General features: G+C 42.0%; 1 protein-coding gene across 2 annotated transcripts in view; it reads right to left on the bottom strand.

Moving 5' to 3' along the window:
* The window catches only part of ACSL6 (acyl-CoA synthetase long chain family member 6), a 64,050-nt gene that overhangs the window by 6,692 nt on the left and 42,862 nt on the right, over positions 1-14,496 (bottom strand). For both annotated transcript variants that reach the window (XM_010590124.3, XM_010590131.3), the window contains exons 16-20: positions 12,577-12,665; positions 10,543-10,659; positions 8,202-8,345; positions 7,067-7,168; positions 6,090-6,161 (exon numbers count right to left, since the gene is read on the bottom strand). In XM_010590124.3, coding sequence (XP_010588426.2) covers positions 6,090-6,161; positions 7,067-7,168; positions 8,202-8,345; positions 10,543-10,659; positions 12,577-12,665 — 524 coding nt within the window. The remainder of the gene's footprint in view (positions 1-6,089; positions 6,162-7,066; positions 7,169-8,201; positions 8,346-10,542; positions 10,660-12,576; positions 12,666-14,496) is intronic.

Raw genomic sequence — 14,496 nt, 5'->3', positions numbered from 1 at the left:
GATAAGTAGGATTTATCCAGGTGAAGACAGCAAGGTGGGGGGTTATTACATGGCCTGAGGAAAGGAGGGTGCTCCAGGCAGAGGCAACGTTTGCCAAAGCACATTTGGGGCATTACAAGTGCAGGCTGAAACATATGGTACAAATAAAGAAGAAGAAAGAAATGGGGCTGGAAAGATAAACCGGGGCAAAATTATACAAGACCTATAAGTCCAGCTAAGGAATTTGGACATGATTCTTTAAGCAATTTCTAAGCAGTAAGAAATAAATCAGAATGGCTCTTTGTAAAGATTACCCTGTGAAGAATGGATGAAGTGGGGCAAAAGTAGATGTGCTGTTTCAGTCAAGAGGCAAGAGGTGGTGGTTATTTGGTCATGGAGTTGACTGTGGAGATGGAAATAGACCTTGGAAGTAGAAAGGACAGGATTAGGAATCGGCATATCTTGAGATGATAAGAATGGCTTTAGGTTTCTGACTTGAGCACATGCTAAGATGTCAAAAACTGGAGGAGGAGCAGAAAGATTTTTTGATTTTGGGAAGATAAAGCTTTCATGTTGTTTGAAACACTTCTGAGAGACACAAGTGGTTTTTGGATATTGGATGTATTAGTCTGGAGGTCAAAACTGCAGCCTGGGTTGGAGCCAGAGAAGTGGATTTGAGGTAGAAAGGAAGCAGGCATGTGTGGGTTGCAAAAGCCAGAAGAAGGGAGAAAAGTCACTCATTGTCTGCGATGCTCCTGTTAAACGAGGACTGTTATTAAAATCAATATACACAACCAGGAAATAATTTATTTTTAAAATCAACCTATGTCAATAGTTACAAAACTTCAATACGTCAATGATTGTTCTCAAAATCTCTGATGCTCTGATGTCCTGGCAGGTGGGTATTTTGATATTACAAATAATTCTTGGCTCAGAAAATTCTGTTTCATTTACTGATTTTCAGACTGAACATTTGATATAAAAAAACCTCTAAAGTAGCTACACTTCAAACTTCTGCTTAATAATTTAAAAGCTTTGAAGAAAACTTCTAACAAATTCTAGCATTTTTTTAAACCCATGTTTGTAATTTCAAGTGAGCACATCATTAGTAAATCATATTGATCCTTGTCTCTCAGAAATGTGTCCAAATGAAGGATCTACTCCCACCTTAAGCCAAAAAAACTGAACTTGTTGCCAGTGAATTGATTGATTCTGACTCATAGAGACCCTGTAGGACAGACTGGAACTGCCCCATAGGGTTTCCAAGGCTGTAAATCTATGGAAGCAGACTGCCACATCTTTCTACCTCGGATCGGCTGGAGTGGCTGGTGGGTTCAAACTGCCTACCTTTTGGTTAGCAGCTGAACACTTAACCACTGTATCACCAGGGCTTCTTTCATTCTCACCTTAGGGTAGCTTGTTTCCATAAAAAGAATAGCATTTTAAGGGATTCATGTATGTGTGGGGGCATGTGTGCGTGTGTGTGTCTTGCGGGGAGGGTTAGGCTAAAACTGCAGGTAGCATTACAGGTAGCAGCCTCAACTTTATATATTGAAAGGATTTTTACTTGGATATCCAATTTAAATAGCTGGAAATCTTAGGCTCTTGGCTAAAGAGAGGTGTCATCAAGTGTTTCAAAACTGATTAAGGCTCTTGTAAAAAGTGTTTTATTTGAAAACTCAATGTTCTTGATATTCAAAGAAGTAAGGATTTGCTAAAGAATAAGGCTATTGGTCTTTGGGCCCTCTGGAATGTACTATTTTTCTTAATCTACTTTCATTAAACATAAAATATTCTGGGGACCCAAAATTGACTAGAAACAGGGCCCAAGGGAGAAAACCATAGTGCACTAAGAACTATGGGTTTTACAGAGGCCGCTGCTGGGGGTGGTGTGGAGGTGGAGGTGAGTGTGCAGGTGGGGTATAGGTAAGTAGGGGAGGATGGAGATGGGGGTTGGTGGTGGGATGAGCTGGGGGAGAGACAGTGGTGGGTGGAGGTGAGGTGGGGGAGGGGAAGGGTGAGGTGGTTGGGGTGGAGATAGGGTGGAGGTGGGCTTCTGGCTCAAGCCCTCACTGACCCAAACTGCTCTGCTCTTAATGTTTTCTACGTGCTTGACTTTCTTATAAGATGCCCTCTATGTTCTGCTACTTAAACACATTTGGAAATCACAATTAAAAAACAAAATTAGTTAGCTTGAAGGGAAAATTAACACAATCAATAAGATTTAATCCTAGACAGTGACTTAATTTAGTAAATCATGTTTACTGTCATAAAATGAAAAACTGAAAAATCAAAAGTGCTAATATCCTTAACTTTTTTTTTTAAGCTCTCTTCTGATAGAAACCCAACAGTACTAAAAAAAATTTTGCTCAGTGCAAACTATCTATTCACCTTCTCTTGTGAATAAAGTTAATAATACCATTTTTAAAAGCAGATATAAATACCAAGATGTAATTTCTACAGGATCCTTCCAGGCTATGTTTCCGCTGGTCTGCAATCCCAACAGCACGTAGAAAACATTGTATAATTGGGACCCCGAGTCTCTGTTCAGTGCAAGGACTTAGGATGAACACCTTTGAAAACTAGCAGTGACAAGCAGAAGGTACAAACAATACAGCACAGGGAAGATGAATTTCATGAGGAGAGCTACACAATGTTATTTGGGTAGTAGGTAAAATGTAAAAGAAAACATTAAGGCTTTAGGAACAAATAACTGCATCAGCAGGTAGATTTTTAATACCTGTCAAACCAGCCACTTGCAGCAAGCTTATTGGGACATCAGCAATTCAATAAGACTATCTACAAAATAGCCCCTGCCTGAGGAGAGGCAGTATCATTAAATAGGGCCTTGCAGAAGGTCAAGCAATATACTAGCCTGCACCTGGCCCACCTTCCAGTCCCTTAGTGGGTCAGAGCAGCACTGCTTCTAGGCTGCCAGTCCCTGCTCCAGCCTAACGTACAGTCCTGGGTCTATTTAAATTCTTACGTGGAAAAATTGAGCCAAACCAGTTGTTTGACTAACACTGTCTGTGGGCCCTAAACCCATAGTTGTTTTTTTTTTTTTCCAGAAGTGAATCAATGATGAAACCAATTTTCATTTTCTGTAATGATTATGGAAACCCTGGTGGTGTAGTGGTAAAGTGCTACGGCTGCTAACAAAAGGGTTGGCAGTTCGAATCTGCCAGGTGCCCCTTGGAAACTCTACGGGGCAGTTCTACTCTGTCCTATAGGTTCGCTCTGAGTTGGAATGGACTTGACGGCACTGGGTTTGGTTTTTGGTTTTGGATAATGATTATATATTTTCCTCTAAAATCAAACTGCCAAACTGTGAATTTATCAAAAAGGTATGAGAATCTTTATTCTACCTTTATACCAAACACACTATGAAACTGGTTTTCCAATTTTTAATAGGTAACATTTTTGCTGAGGAAAGAAGGAAGGAGATGCCCTTCCTTTCCTGAAACTATACTCTTGTCACTGAAAAGAGATTCTATAGGTATTTTTTTTTATTTAAAAATACTGTAATATTTAAATATTGTATTGGAATAAAAGATCTCAAAGCTTAAATTTACGCCATTTCATTAAAGCACAAAGCTTTTCATAATTTTGAAGAAACATAGTATTTTGAGTTTTTCAATGGTATTACTAAATAAAAGACTTTAACACAATATTGCTTATAGACAAAAAACAGAGTGAATAAGACAGAAGAGATAAAGTAAAAATGAAGCATATAAATTAATTACGGAAACGCTCAATTCATTTCTGATTCAAAGGCAAATTGGCTAGGTAAGTATTCATTCCAATGACAGAAAATACAATAAAATGTTTTTAGTTAGGGCTTCACTACTCAAAATTTGAAAATCTATCAAGCATCAAAATTAATTTTGTATTGCTTATGCAAATTAATGAAGCATGTAAGTGACAAGAAAATAGTTAAATCATGATTAAACATGCTCAAGTACTTCCCAGGCACTTACATACCTTAATTATTAATACCATTATTTTAAATGGTTCTGATCTACTCATTAAAATATATCTTCTTCCAATGATGTTCATGAATAATGGTTAGCCTACTTCTAGGAACTATTTCTGGAAATTAAATTACATTTTTTCTAATTCAAAGTTTAATTCAGACCAATCCAGGCCAGTTAGTCTTTTAAAGCTTTTGTCGGATAATTTAAGGCTTGGAGTTGAATATCTATCGTGTGTGTGTGCGTGTGCGTGCACGCTTTTTTTTTTTTTTTAGAGTTAAGCCTTAACTGACCATTCAGTCTTAAGAGGGAAAAGAATAAGCTGATACTAAATTACGGGTTAACCTAAATAATTTATGTCAGGCTTTGGAACCCAGCAGGGAGCACACCCTACTCAGGGGTGAGGCCTGACTTTTTACTTCCTGTGGTCAGCTGAGGGCACACACAGGCTGTGGTGGAGAGGATGCCACAGATCAACAAAGAGGAGAATAAGAACACACAGAATCAGGAGATGACGGCCTGGGAAATAAAACTAAAGGCCTCTGGGATGCCACATGACTTCCATGTATTTGAGGTTACCATGGAGAGGGCAGATTATTGGAGCAGAAACTCTGCTTAAGGAATGTGTGAAGTCAAGAGCACGTCTCCTCTCGGTAAAAGCTCAAACCAAAGCAATGGTTAACACTAGAAATGTAATCAAAGATCCCGTTTAAGCATTTTCTAAGGTTGGTATTTTTTTGCCTTGAACTGAACTATGTTAAATTCTCTGCATGCCCTGGGGCAGGTCACTCATCCCAGCACCGGCAGGTGCCACGTGGGGCTTGTTAATGCCCAGGGATATCTGCAGGGGCTAAGCAGCTTGAAAAAGCACGTCCCCAGTCCCTTCACAGCCAGCCCTTCAAAGCACCTCATAGGTCCAGACCAATCAGGCCTGGGACCACTGGAGTGTGGCCCCTGCTCTACATGATCACACGATCCAGTCACACAGCTCTCAATTAAGGAAGCGCAATGAAGTCGGTGCTGGCAAATTTAGAAATCTAAATAATTATTATGCCAGAATTGACCTTTTATTTCAAAAGATAAATATAACTTGCCTGAATGCCTCAGACTTTATAATTTTTTAAAATAAAGAGTCATTTATCCAGGCCTCAGTTGCCCAAAAACATAACAACAGATTAGGGTAAAGCAGCATTTTTCAAACTGGAGTCATGTAAAGATCTATTTAGAAAGAAAAGCAATTCCTTCAAACTCTGAAATTATATTCAGAGTTCCTCAGCTTGAAACATAAGAAATTAAAGTCTTAATCTGTGGAAATATTTTTAGGTTGTAAATTATCACTGTAAGAGTTTTATATTTAAAACTGGTTATCGCTGAAATGAACATAAAAAATTTAAAAGTATTCATAAACCTTGCAGACGCCCAACACTATTTTGGGGGAACCCCTACTGGAGAAACAAAATTTTATGAAAAACAATTATTTTACACATAAGGAAAATTTAAAAATCAGGATATTAATGAATTTTTCTTTTTGAAATTCTGACTAAAGAGGATATACAGATGATATATGTAAGGAGGGCCCAAGTATGCTTATGAACCCAGTTATTATAAGACCCCAACATTGAAAAGACAAAAAAGACTTAGAGGACTGCTGTGTCCTTTCCCAACACATTGTTCGTTGCCTCCTCTTTGAAGAGGGCATTCTGGGTTGACAGATCACTGGCCTGACCAGCCCAATCTTTCCGATGTCCTTATAGTGAGGAAGCTAAGAAGACAGTTAATGTCTTTCAGAGCCCCATAAAAGTAAAAATAAGATAGGACTGTGGTCTTGAGTACTGCAGTCAGTCTGGGAGACAGAATGTGGATGCATGATCTACTAGTGACAGCTGGGCTAATATTTCAGCAGTATGAACCTCTGTGATGGTAAGGATGAGTGCAATCTCATGCTACACATGACCTATTTCAGCTCAGGAGGAAGGCTGTCATAGCGTCAGCTTGAAACAGCGCTGTAAGGATCCGTTGGTACCCATCCTGCCAGCAGGCCACAGCATGAAGGGTGGAGAATGGAGGTTAGGGTCACCAGGGGCACATTTCCATCACTGAATAAAGGGCTGTATTGAGTATGCAGAAGGTAACATTTACCTGTTCAAAAGAATAGAGTCCACCTGCCTTTCCTAGCCTCACCAAATCGTCCAAAATGGCTTTCTTCACCTCCTGAAATGAACCATGTAAGTACAATTACAAGGTAAGAACATATTTCAAAATGGGGGTAAAAGAAACAATGAGTTTTGAGCAAAGTACAACTGGCTGTTGTGCTGACTCTCCTCCCCTCGCCCCTCACACATTCCCTGTTAGCATGTCAATCACCACCTCACATCTGGGAAGTCAATGTTGGGATGGCCAAACAGGGACCACGAACAGGCTAAGGGACCACTCAATTTTTTGTTTTAAAGAGGGCCCTCTGGTCAGCCTGATGAATCACAGGGGCCCTGCCATTCCCAGGGGATCCCAGGGCCCATTGGGAAAGGTAGGGTCTATGGCTGCTGCTGAAACATTGACCATGTGACTCAAGGGGATACTGCAGGGTCAGAGCACAGCGATGCTGCTCTTGGAAGCACAGAGCCCTATATGTGCCTTTTTCTGAAAGTGGTGAGTGGCTACTGCTCTAAGCAGGAAGGATTGTGTTACTTTTTCAATTCCACAACTGTCTTTTGAAGGCCACTGGGGTACGAAATCTACCTGACATTTGGAAAGAGTGTGGCCAGAGAATCAGGGAGGCTGTGCTCACAAAAACGCAGCTGATAACCAGCTGTGTGGCCTTGGCAAGTCCCTCCCTCTCTGGACTCTCTTCCAAGCTGCAAAACGACAGTACTGGACAAGCTTTCTGTGATACCTTCTGGCCCTAAAATTCAATGGTTTCTCAAACTTCCTAAGAGGAAATAGGAGTTTCTTCAGTCACAAAAGATGAACTGCTGGTTTGGGATGTCTACCAATTTAACAAATGTTAGAAAGTTACCTACATATTCAAATGTCATCGATCTACAGCTTTTCTATCCTCTCATCAAGCCATATTATAAAAAGTTCTGCAACTTTTTAGGAAGCAGCCCAAAGGTACCCACCTTATTTGTACAGAGCTCTTCATATGTCCCTTCAAATCCTTTCTTCTGGGCCCAGGAGGGCATGACTTCAGGGTCGGGTACCACGATGCCCACCAAAAAGGCCTGAAATTCCCGCCAAAGGAAAACACAATCATGACAAAGGGTTTTAAAGTGGCTACTTGTGGTCCAGGATTAAAGATAATCTCTTGGAATTCTCTAACACTCCACTGTTTTCTAAAAATAAGTATCTGCTTGTATTATGAAACATTTCCCCCAATATATCACATGTTCTTGACTGTTTTCTGATACACTCCTCTAACTTTCCAAAAATAATAATAATACTGAAGAAAGAATAAGACTAGGGAGACTAGGAATAAGTAAAGTTAGACCAACATGTACCTTTGGTTCTCATGCCAGTCTTTAATCAATACATCTTTTGGATGCTAATCAAACAACTCTGATCCAAATGCCATTACCCAAAAATACATAACTTTCCCAGAATTGCCACATCACTTTGGATTGTTTCATCAATATGGTCCTCACTCATGAGGATTTTAATTTCCTTTAAAAAAGCATTTTCTTTAAACATAATAACATTTAAGTACATAAATCCAATGATATTGCAGGAGATGTGACTTCAGATCTAAACAATGTTGGCAGCAGAATAAGTGTAAATCCTCTCCAAATAATTTAATATTAATAAGCTATATTACCATCAGTAATATTATTTGCGCTGCTTTATACATTTATCTGTAAAGTACATTTGCATATTTTAAAAGCAGAAACCCTGAATCCTGACATAGGAAGACATTGGAATAAGGGAGCCCTTATTGTGGCTCTTGCTTTAGCATCTTACCTCAAAAATCCCTCTTGTCAGTAGGCGGAGCATAAATTACAACTGGTGGGAATGTTCACTATTACTACTTCCTGCACCTTATTTGACCTCACTGCAATCTGTCAAGCTACAAATAATTAAGATTTCTCCTTTAAAAAGGATTTTTCTCTCATCATTTCATACATATAGGAGGATGCTGGTGTCTGATTGGAAATTCTTATTTACCACATTAGTCAAATACCAATGCTCAGTAGAATGCCGCCGGCTGGATTTTTCAGCAAGCCTGGCACGTGTGAAAGGGCTGAAGCATAGGGACCTCACCTTTAAACTGTCTCCATGGACATATACTTGTGCCACAGGTTCACTCCGGATGTAGATGTTCTCAATCTTCTCGGGTGCGACATATTCTCCCTGAGCAAGTTTAAATATGTGCTTTTTCCGATCAATAATTTTAAGTGTTCCTGCCTGTGGAGTTGGACAAACAGCTTCCTAAGAAAGATGCCTTTGATGTCTCTTGAGCTTGAGCCTTTCACCCCTGCCCTGCCCCACCCTCCAGACCCCACCCGATCCGTTCCTCTGTTACCTGGAGAGAGCCATCTTTCACCGGAGGTCGATGATGTCCGATCTCTGCCCAGCCCTGAGTGCGCCCTGTCCTTCCCCTCAGCAGTTATCTCCTGCACCTCCCCATTTCCTACTATCACCCTCACACCCAGCAGCGTGTGTTCTCATCTCCTCCTTCTCCTCAGAAGGCCCACCGCCTTCCCAGCAGTCTTCCCCTCTCACCCAGGCCCTTGTTCTTGCTATCCCTTTTCTCACCATCATCTTCAGCTTTGCTCCTTTAGACCATGCTCAGGCCTCTCGCCCCAGTTACTGCTTTCACCCCCAAAGAGCAGCCTCTTACCCCCACCGTAAAGCAGAGCTCCAGCACAGGGCCTCAGTGACTCCCACTTGACAAGCCAGATGGTACTAGGAGTTCTTACCCCCCAAGACCTCTTCAGCAGGCAGGCCATTCCCTCGGGTGGTGAGTGCTTGTACCCCTGGCCTCCAGGACCCCATCGCCTTCCCTACCACTGTGTCCTATTGAGTTGCTATGAGTCAGAATCAACTCAATGACAATGGGTTTGGTTATATATACATAACTTATCAAGTATATATTACAAATATACCTGTGGGATTATACCTATAAAGCACTTAGCCCAATACCTGGCACATAGGAGACAGTTGAAAGCTATAGCCTGAAAAAGGCTCTGTGACTGAAACAGTGGAACCTTCCCTGTGTCTCTGCACATTGCTGAGGCTTTGGTTGGAACACACTGGGGACACATCTTTGGTTGCTGCAGGAAGGAAACACTCAGATCCATACACGGACAAGTCAGCTCACCAGCCCAGAGAGCCCCTGGGAGTGCAGGACATTGTTCACATGCCTGATAAACACAACACCTCAAAATGTCCAACCAACGCCTAAGCAACGTGCAGAGACACAGGGAAGGCTCCACTGTTGCAGTCACAGAGCCTTTTTCAGGCTATAGCTTTCAGCCATCTCCAATGTGCCAGGCATTGTGCTAAATGCTCTACAGGTATAAACCCACAGGTATATTGTAATATATACTTAATAAGTTATATATATATATATACCAAACCCATTGCCGTTGAGTTGATTCCGACGCATAGCGACCCTATAAGACAGAGTAGAACTGCCCCATAGGGTTTCCAAGGAGCGGCTGGTGATTTGAGCTGCTGACCCTCTGGTTACCAAGACAGCTTTTAACCACTATACCACCAGGGCTTCATACATATATTTATTTATTTATAAAAAATATATATATGTATGTATATATATACAAAAAAAAAAAGGGTCATTGCCATTGAGTCAATTCTGACTCATAGTGACATTATAGGACAGAGTAGAATTGCCCCATAGGTTTCCAAGAAGTGGCTGGTGGATTTAAAGCCCCAACGTTTTGGTTAGCAGCCAAGTTCATCATTACACCACCAATATAATCTTCTAGGTATATTCCTCACAGCAATAGCCCTATGAGGTAAACACTGTTATCATCCCCATTTTACAAATGAGAAAACTGAGGTACAGTAATTGGTTTTGGCTAAAAGTTGGGGGGCACAGCCAAAGAGTGCCATGTAGCCTAACCCCTTATTCTACAAGTGAGTCAATGTGGAGCCTCAGAGAGGGATGGGCTTTGTTCAAGGCCACAAGAGTGATTACTGGCAGAGTCAGAGGAACCCAGGCATCCTCCCACCCAGCTCCAAGCTTTCCCCACTGCTCTCTGCCACCTCTCAGCTGGGGCCAGGTCTTTGGGCTCACAGGCCTTGACTTTCTCAGACCTCCCAGAGACATGAACCCTCTGCTCCCTCTACTCTACCCACTGGATCCCACAGGACTATGATCTCTTTCCGGTAACCATTAAGGATAGGGAGTCATTCTCAAAGATCCCAGCCATACCCTCCCAAAAAGGTCCCTTATCACCTTCATGAGGAGGAGAGGAAGGGAGAAAAGCACTGAGGGCAAGGTAAGGAAGAGTCTCCAATCCCCTAATGCCTAATTGTGAGGGAAGAATGGATAAGACCCCTGCCTCAGGAGTGAACCAGATTATACACCCTCCCATCACCAAAATGTCTGATGTTCCATGGTTCCAAACATACGCACCGGCAGCCATTTTCCAATGTCTCCAGTGTGAAGCCAGCCATCGCTATCCAGGGCCTCTTTCGTCTTCTCCCGATCTTTCAAGTAACCTTTAAACACATTTGGTCCCCTCACACATATCTGTGGGAACAAACACCATGGTTTCTCTCAGCCCACAATGTGGAGAGTGCACTGATGTGAGGCAGCCATGAAGTATGTAGAATAAGGTATCCTACTTAGGAAATCACTGTGGAAACAGCAGTGATGAAAATGGAGGACAGGGAACAGCACCAGCTGTCTGAAGTGTCTCTCACATTCTCTCAAGCAGCGTCCTCCCATCTTCCCAGGTGCTCTCCCTGCACTGACCACTCCAGGCACCTCTCCCTCCTCAGGAAGCTCCTGGACCTTGGCAAATGTTGCTTTGTGTCCCTGGATGGGGTCTCATCACAGGTTTTTTTTTTTTTACTGTGCTTTAAGTGAAAGTTTACAAATCAAGTCAGGCTCTCATACAAAAGTTTATATGTACCTTGCTATGTACTCTTAGTTGCTCTCTCCCTAATGAGACAGCACACTCCCTCTTTCCACCCTGTATTTCCCGTGTCCATTCAGCCAGCTTCTGGCCCCCTCTGCCTTCTCATCTCTCCTCCAGACAGGAGCTGTCCACATCGTCTAATGTGTCTACTTGAGCCAAGAAGCTCACTCCTCACCAGTATTATTTTCTATCTTATAGTCCAGTCTAATCCCTATCTGAAGAGTTGGCTTTGGGAACGGTTCCCATCTTGGGCTAACAGAAGGTCTGGGGACCGTGACCTCTGGGGTCCTTCTAGTCTTAGTCAGACCATTAAGTCTGGTCTTTTCACAAGAATTTGAGGTCTGCATCCTACCGTTCTCCTGCTCCATCAGGGATTCTCTGTTGTGTTCCCTGTCAGGGCAGTCGTCACTTGTAGCTGGGCACCATCTAGTTCTTCTGGTCTCAGGATGATGGAGTCTCTGGTTTATGTGGCCCTTTCTGTCTCTTGGGTTCATAATTACCTTGTGTCTTTGATGTTCTTCATTCTCCTTTGCTCTCGGTGGGTTGAGACCAACTCATGCATCTTAGATAGCCACTTGCGAGCATTTAAGACCCCGGATGCCACTCACGAAAGTGGAATGCAGAATATTTTCTTAATAGATTTTATTATGCCAGTTGACCTATATGTTCCCTGAAACCATGGTTCCCAGACCCCCTACCCTGCTACTGTGGCCTTTGAAGTGCTTGGTTTATTCAGGAAACTTCTTTGCTTTTGGTTTAGGCCAGTTGTGCTAACCTCTCCTGTATTGTGTGTTGTTTTTCCCTTCATCTAAAATAGTTCTTGTGTACTATCTAATAAGTGAATACGCCTCTCCTTCCCACCCTCCCTACCCTTGTAACCATCAAAAATATTTTCTACTATGTTTAGACTATTTCTTGAGTTCTTATAACAGTGGTCTCATACAATATTTGTCCTTTTGCAACTGACTCATTTCACTCAGCATAATGCCTTCCAGATTCCTCCATGTTATGAAATGTTTCACCAATTCATCATTGTTCTTTATCGATGCGTAGTATTCCATTGTCAACATAGATGCTGATAGTGGCTCATCTACTAGAGAAGCTTCTTCCCTACCAGGTGGGTAGCTTTCCCACCCACCTCTAGCTCACCCACTTTCTGGGAACAAACAAGTACAGACCAGCTCTGTCTACTCTATCTAGCCTATCTGCAAATGGGCATGTCTCTGGTGGGACAGATTACAACCACGGCAGCAGGTCATGCCACAGTTAGGGGGGAAATGAATTTTTAAAAGAGCTTGAAAATTTCAAATCTTGATTTAGACCAGCTCAATCCCAGCCTTAGGGTTTGGTTGCCTCAAAAACAGGAGAGGAAGTGCTGAATTCAGTTAATACAGTCCAATTAATCAGTCATTTAAAGCAATTTTACACATAAAGTGAAAGGAAAATAATTCTACATACATTGCTTTTTTTTTTTACTCACTACATGTAGCATCCACAGACATAAATGGCTAAATGCTTAAGTTTACCTCTCCCTCTCCTTTGTAGGTCCAATAGTTCAGCTCCTCAACATCCATGAGCTTGATATGATTGCAAGGCAGAGGTGCGCCGACATGCCCTAGAGCACAAGAGTAATATGGCATTTGTCAGTGTTCAAATCAGTCTCAGCACTAAAGAGGCATCATGCCCTGAAAACCCCCTAAATGATCAAAGTGGGGAACTATGGATGCACAAGGATCCCTGGTGGTCCAGTGGTTAAGCACTTGGCTGCTAAGCAAAAGGTCAGCAGTTTCAACTCATGAGTCCCTCTGCAGGAGAAAGATGTGGCAGTCTGCTTCTGTAAAGATTTACAGCCATGGAAGCATATGGGGGCAGTTCTACTGTGTCCTATAAGGTCACTGTGAGTTGGAATTGACTTGATAGCACACAACGACATGGATGCAAAGTGATACATCTTTAAACAGATATTTGTCACAGGCAAGCACTAATAACACCCTCAAGTTCTCGAAATATAGAGGCCAAGCTCTGACTGGGCCTTTGTTTTACATCTGATTTACATCTCAAAGAACAGAACAGGTATACCTGACCCAGCATCGACATGCACAGGGTCCTGGGGAGAGCTTACACCCACAGCAGCCACACGGTCAGGGTTTTTTCCAATAGTCCCCGTGTTAAAACATTTTTCCCATTTTGAGACCACACATCTTATTTTGGGGATGATAAAACATAGTCATCATTGTTTTTTTCTCCAGTCACAGACTGTTGATTCATGTGCACAGGAATCACTTAGGAATCTTGTCAAAATGTAGTTTCTGACTCAGAAGGTCTGTGATGGGGCCTGAGATTCTACATTTCTTACAGGCTCCCAGGGTTGTTGATGCTGTTGGTCCACACATCACACTTTAGTAACAAAGGAATAGAAAACCAGGCTAAGGTAATTTGCCCCCAAAACAAGACTTCAGTTTTTTCTTAGTATTGTATATACTACCCACAAAACTACATCTAAGTCATTTCTAGTCTTTTGTGGTTGTTACACATTCTATTGGCAAATTGGAGGGTTTAATCATAGGTGCTGGCCAAGGTCCTGAAAGAAAAGTGAACCACAGCATATGAAACATGAGGCTGTGACACTGGCTTCTCTCTTGAGAGAGGCACCCAAGACTTTTACAATATTGCACAAAGGTGGCTATCCTCCCCTATCTAATAGCTTTTGAAAGTTTTTATGCTCAGGATGAATAAAGAAGGAAGAATATAAAAAGTCTTGCACAGAAAAAATGTACCAAATGGCATAAGAGGGAAGAAAGTGTCCAAAGGAAGGGAATATATGAGGGTGATCAGTAAGGACAATGGCAGCAGTAAGAGAAGGGTTAGTGAACCAGGCCCTCAGAAGACAGCTCCTTCTGTAGCTTTTCCAGAGGTAGAAAGATCAAAGAATTTACATTCAAAGTAGCTTTGTTTAGCTAGAGTTTAAAGAGGTAAAACTCAGAAAAAACCTTCTATACTTGATTCTGGCAAATATGATTTCAATTTAGAATCCATCTATCATGTTTCAGCTGACCACCCCAATATACTCTGAAAATAGTATTGCATTAATGAGTGCATTTCTTTTGCATCCACATCATCCTCAAATTTCCAGTTTGTAGCTGAGCAAACTAAAGCACAAAGGTTGGCCACAGGAAGTTGGTGGCCTGAAGGATTTTTTTCACTGGATAGGTTTCAAATTTTTCCAGTGTCTGCTGTAATGTGGGAAAGGATGATCCATGGGCCCTTTACTATTGACCTACTTCCCCCTTGCCCTGCAAGATTAATCTCCTCAGAATGAGGATGTGGACAGGTGCTGTTCCTTCCTGAGGTTGCTGCCACCTTAATAGACATTAATGTCACAGGAGACCAGGGTTCCCGAAGGGCCTCTGAAATGGCCCTTTAAGAACTGTGCTCTCACCACTGTA

This window comes from Loxodonta africana, chromosome 2, assembly GCF_030014295.1.
Source record: "Loxodonta africana isolate mLoxAfr1 chromosome 2, mLoxAfr1.hap2, whole genome shotgun sequence".
Classification (NCBI taxonomy): Eukaryota; Metazoa; Chordata; class Mammalia; order Proboscidea; family Elephantidae; genus Loxodonta; species Loxodonta africana.
The sequence above is the reverse complement of the archived record's forward strand: the minus strand, read 5'-3'. Positions and strand labels throughout refer to the sequence as shown.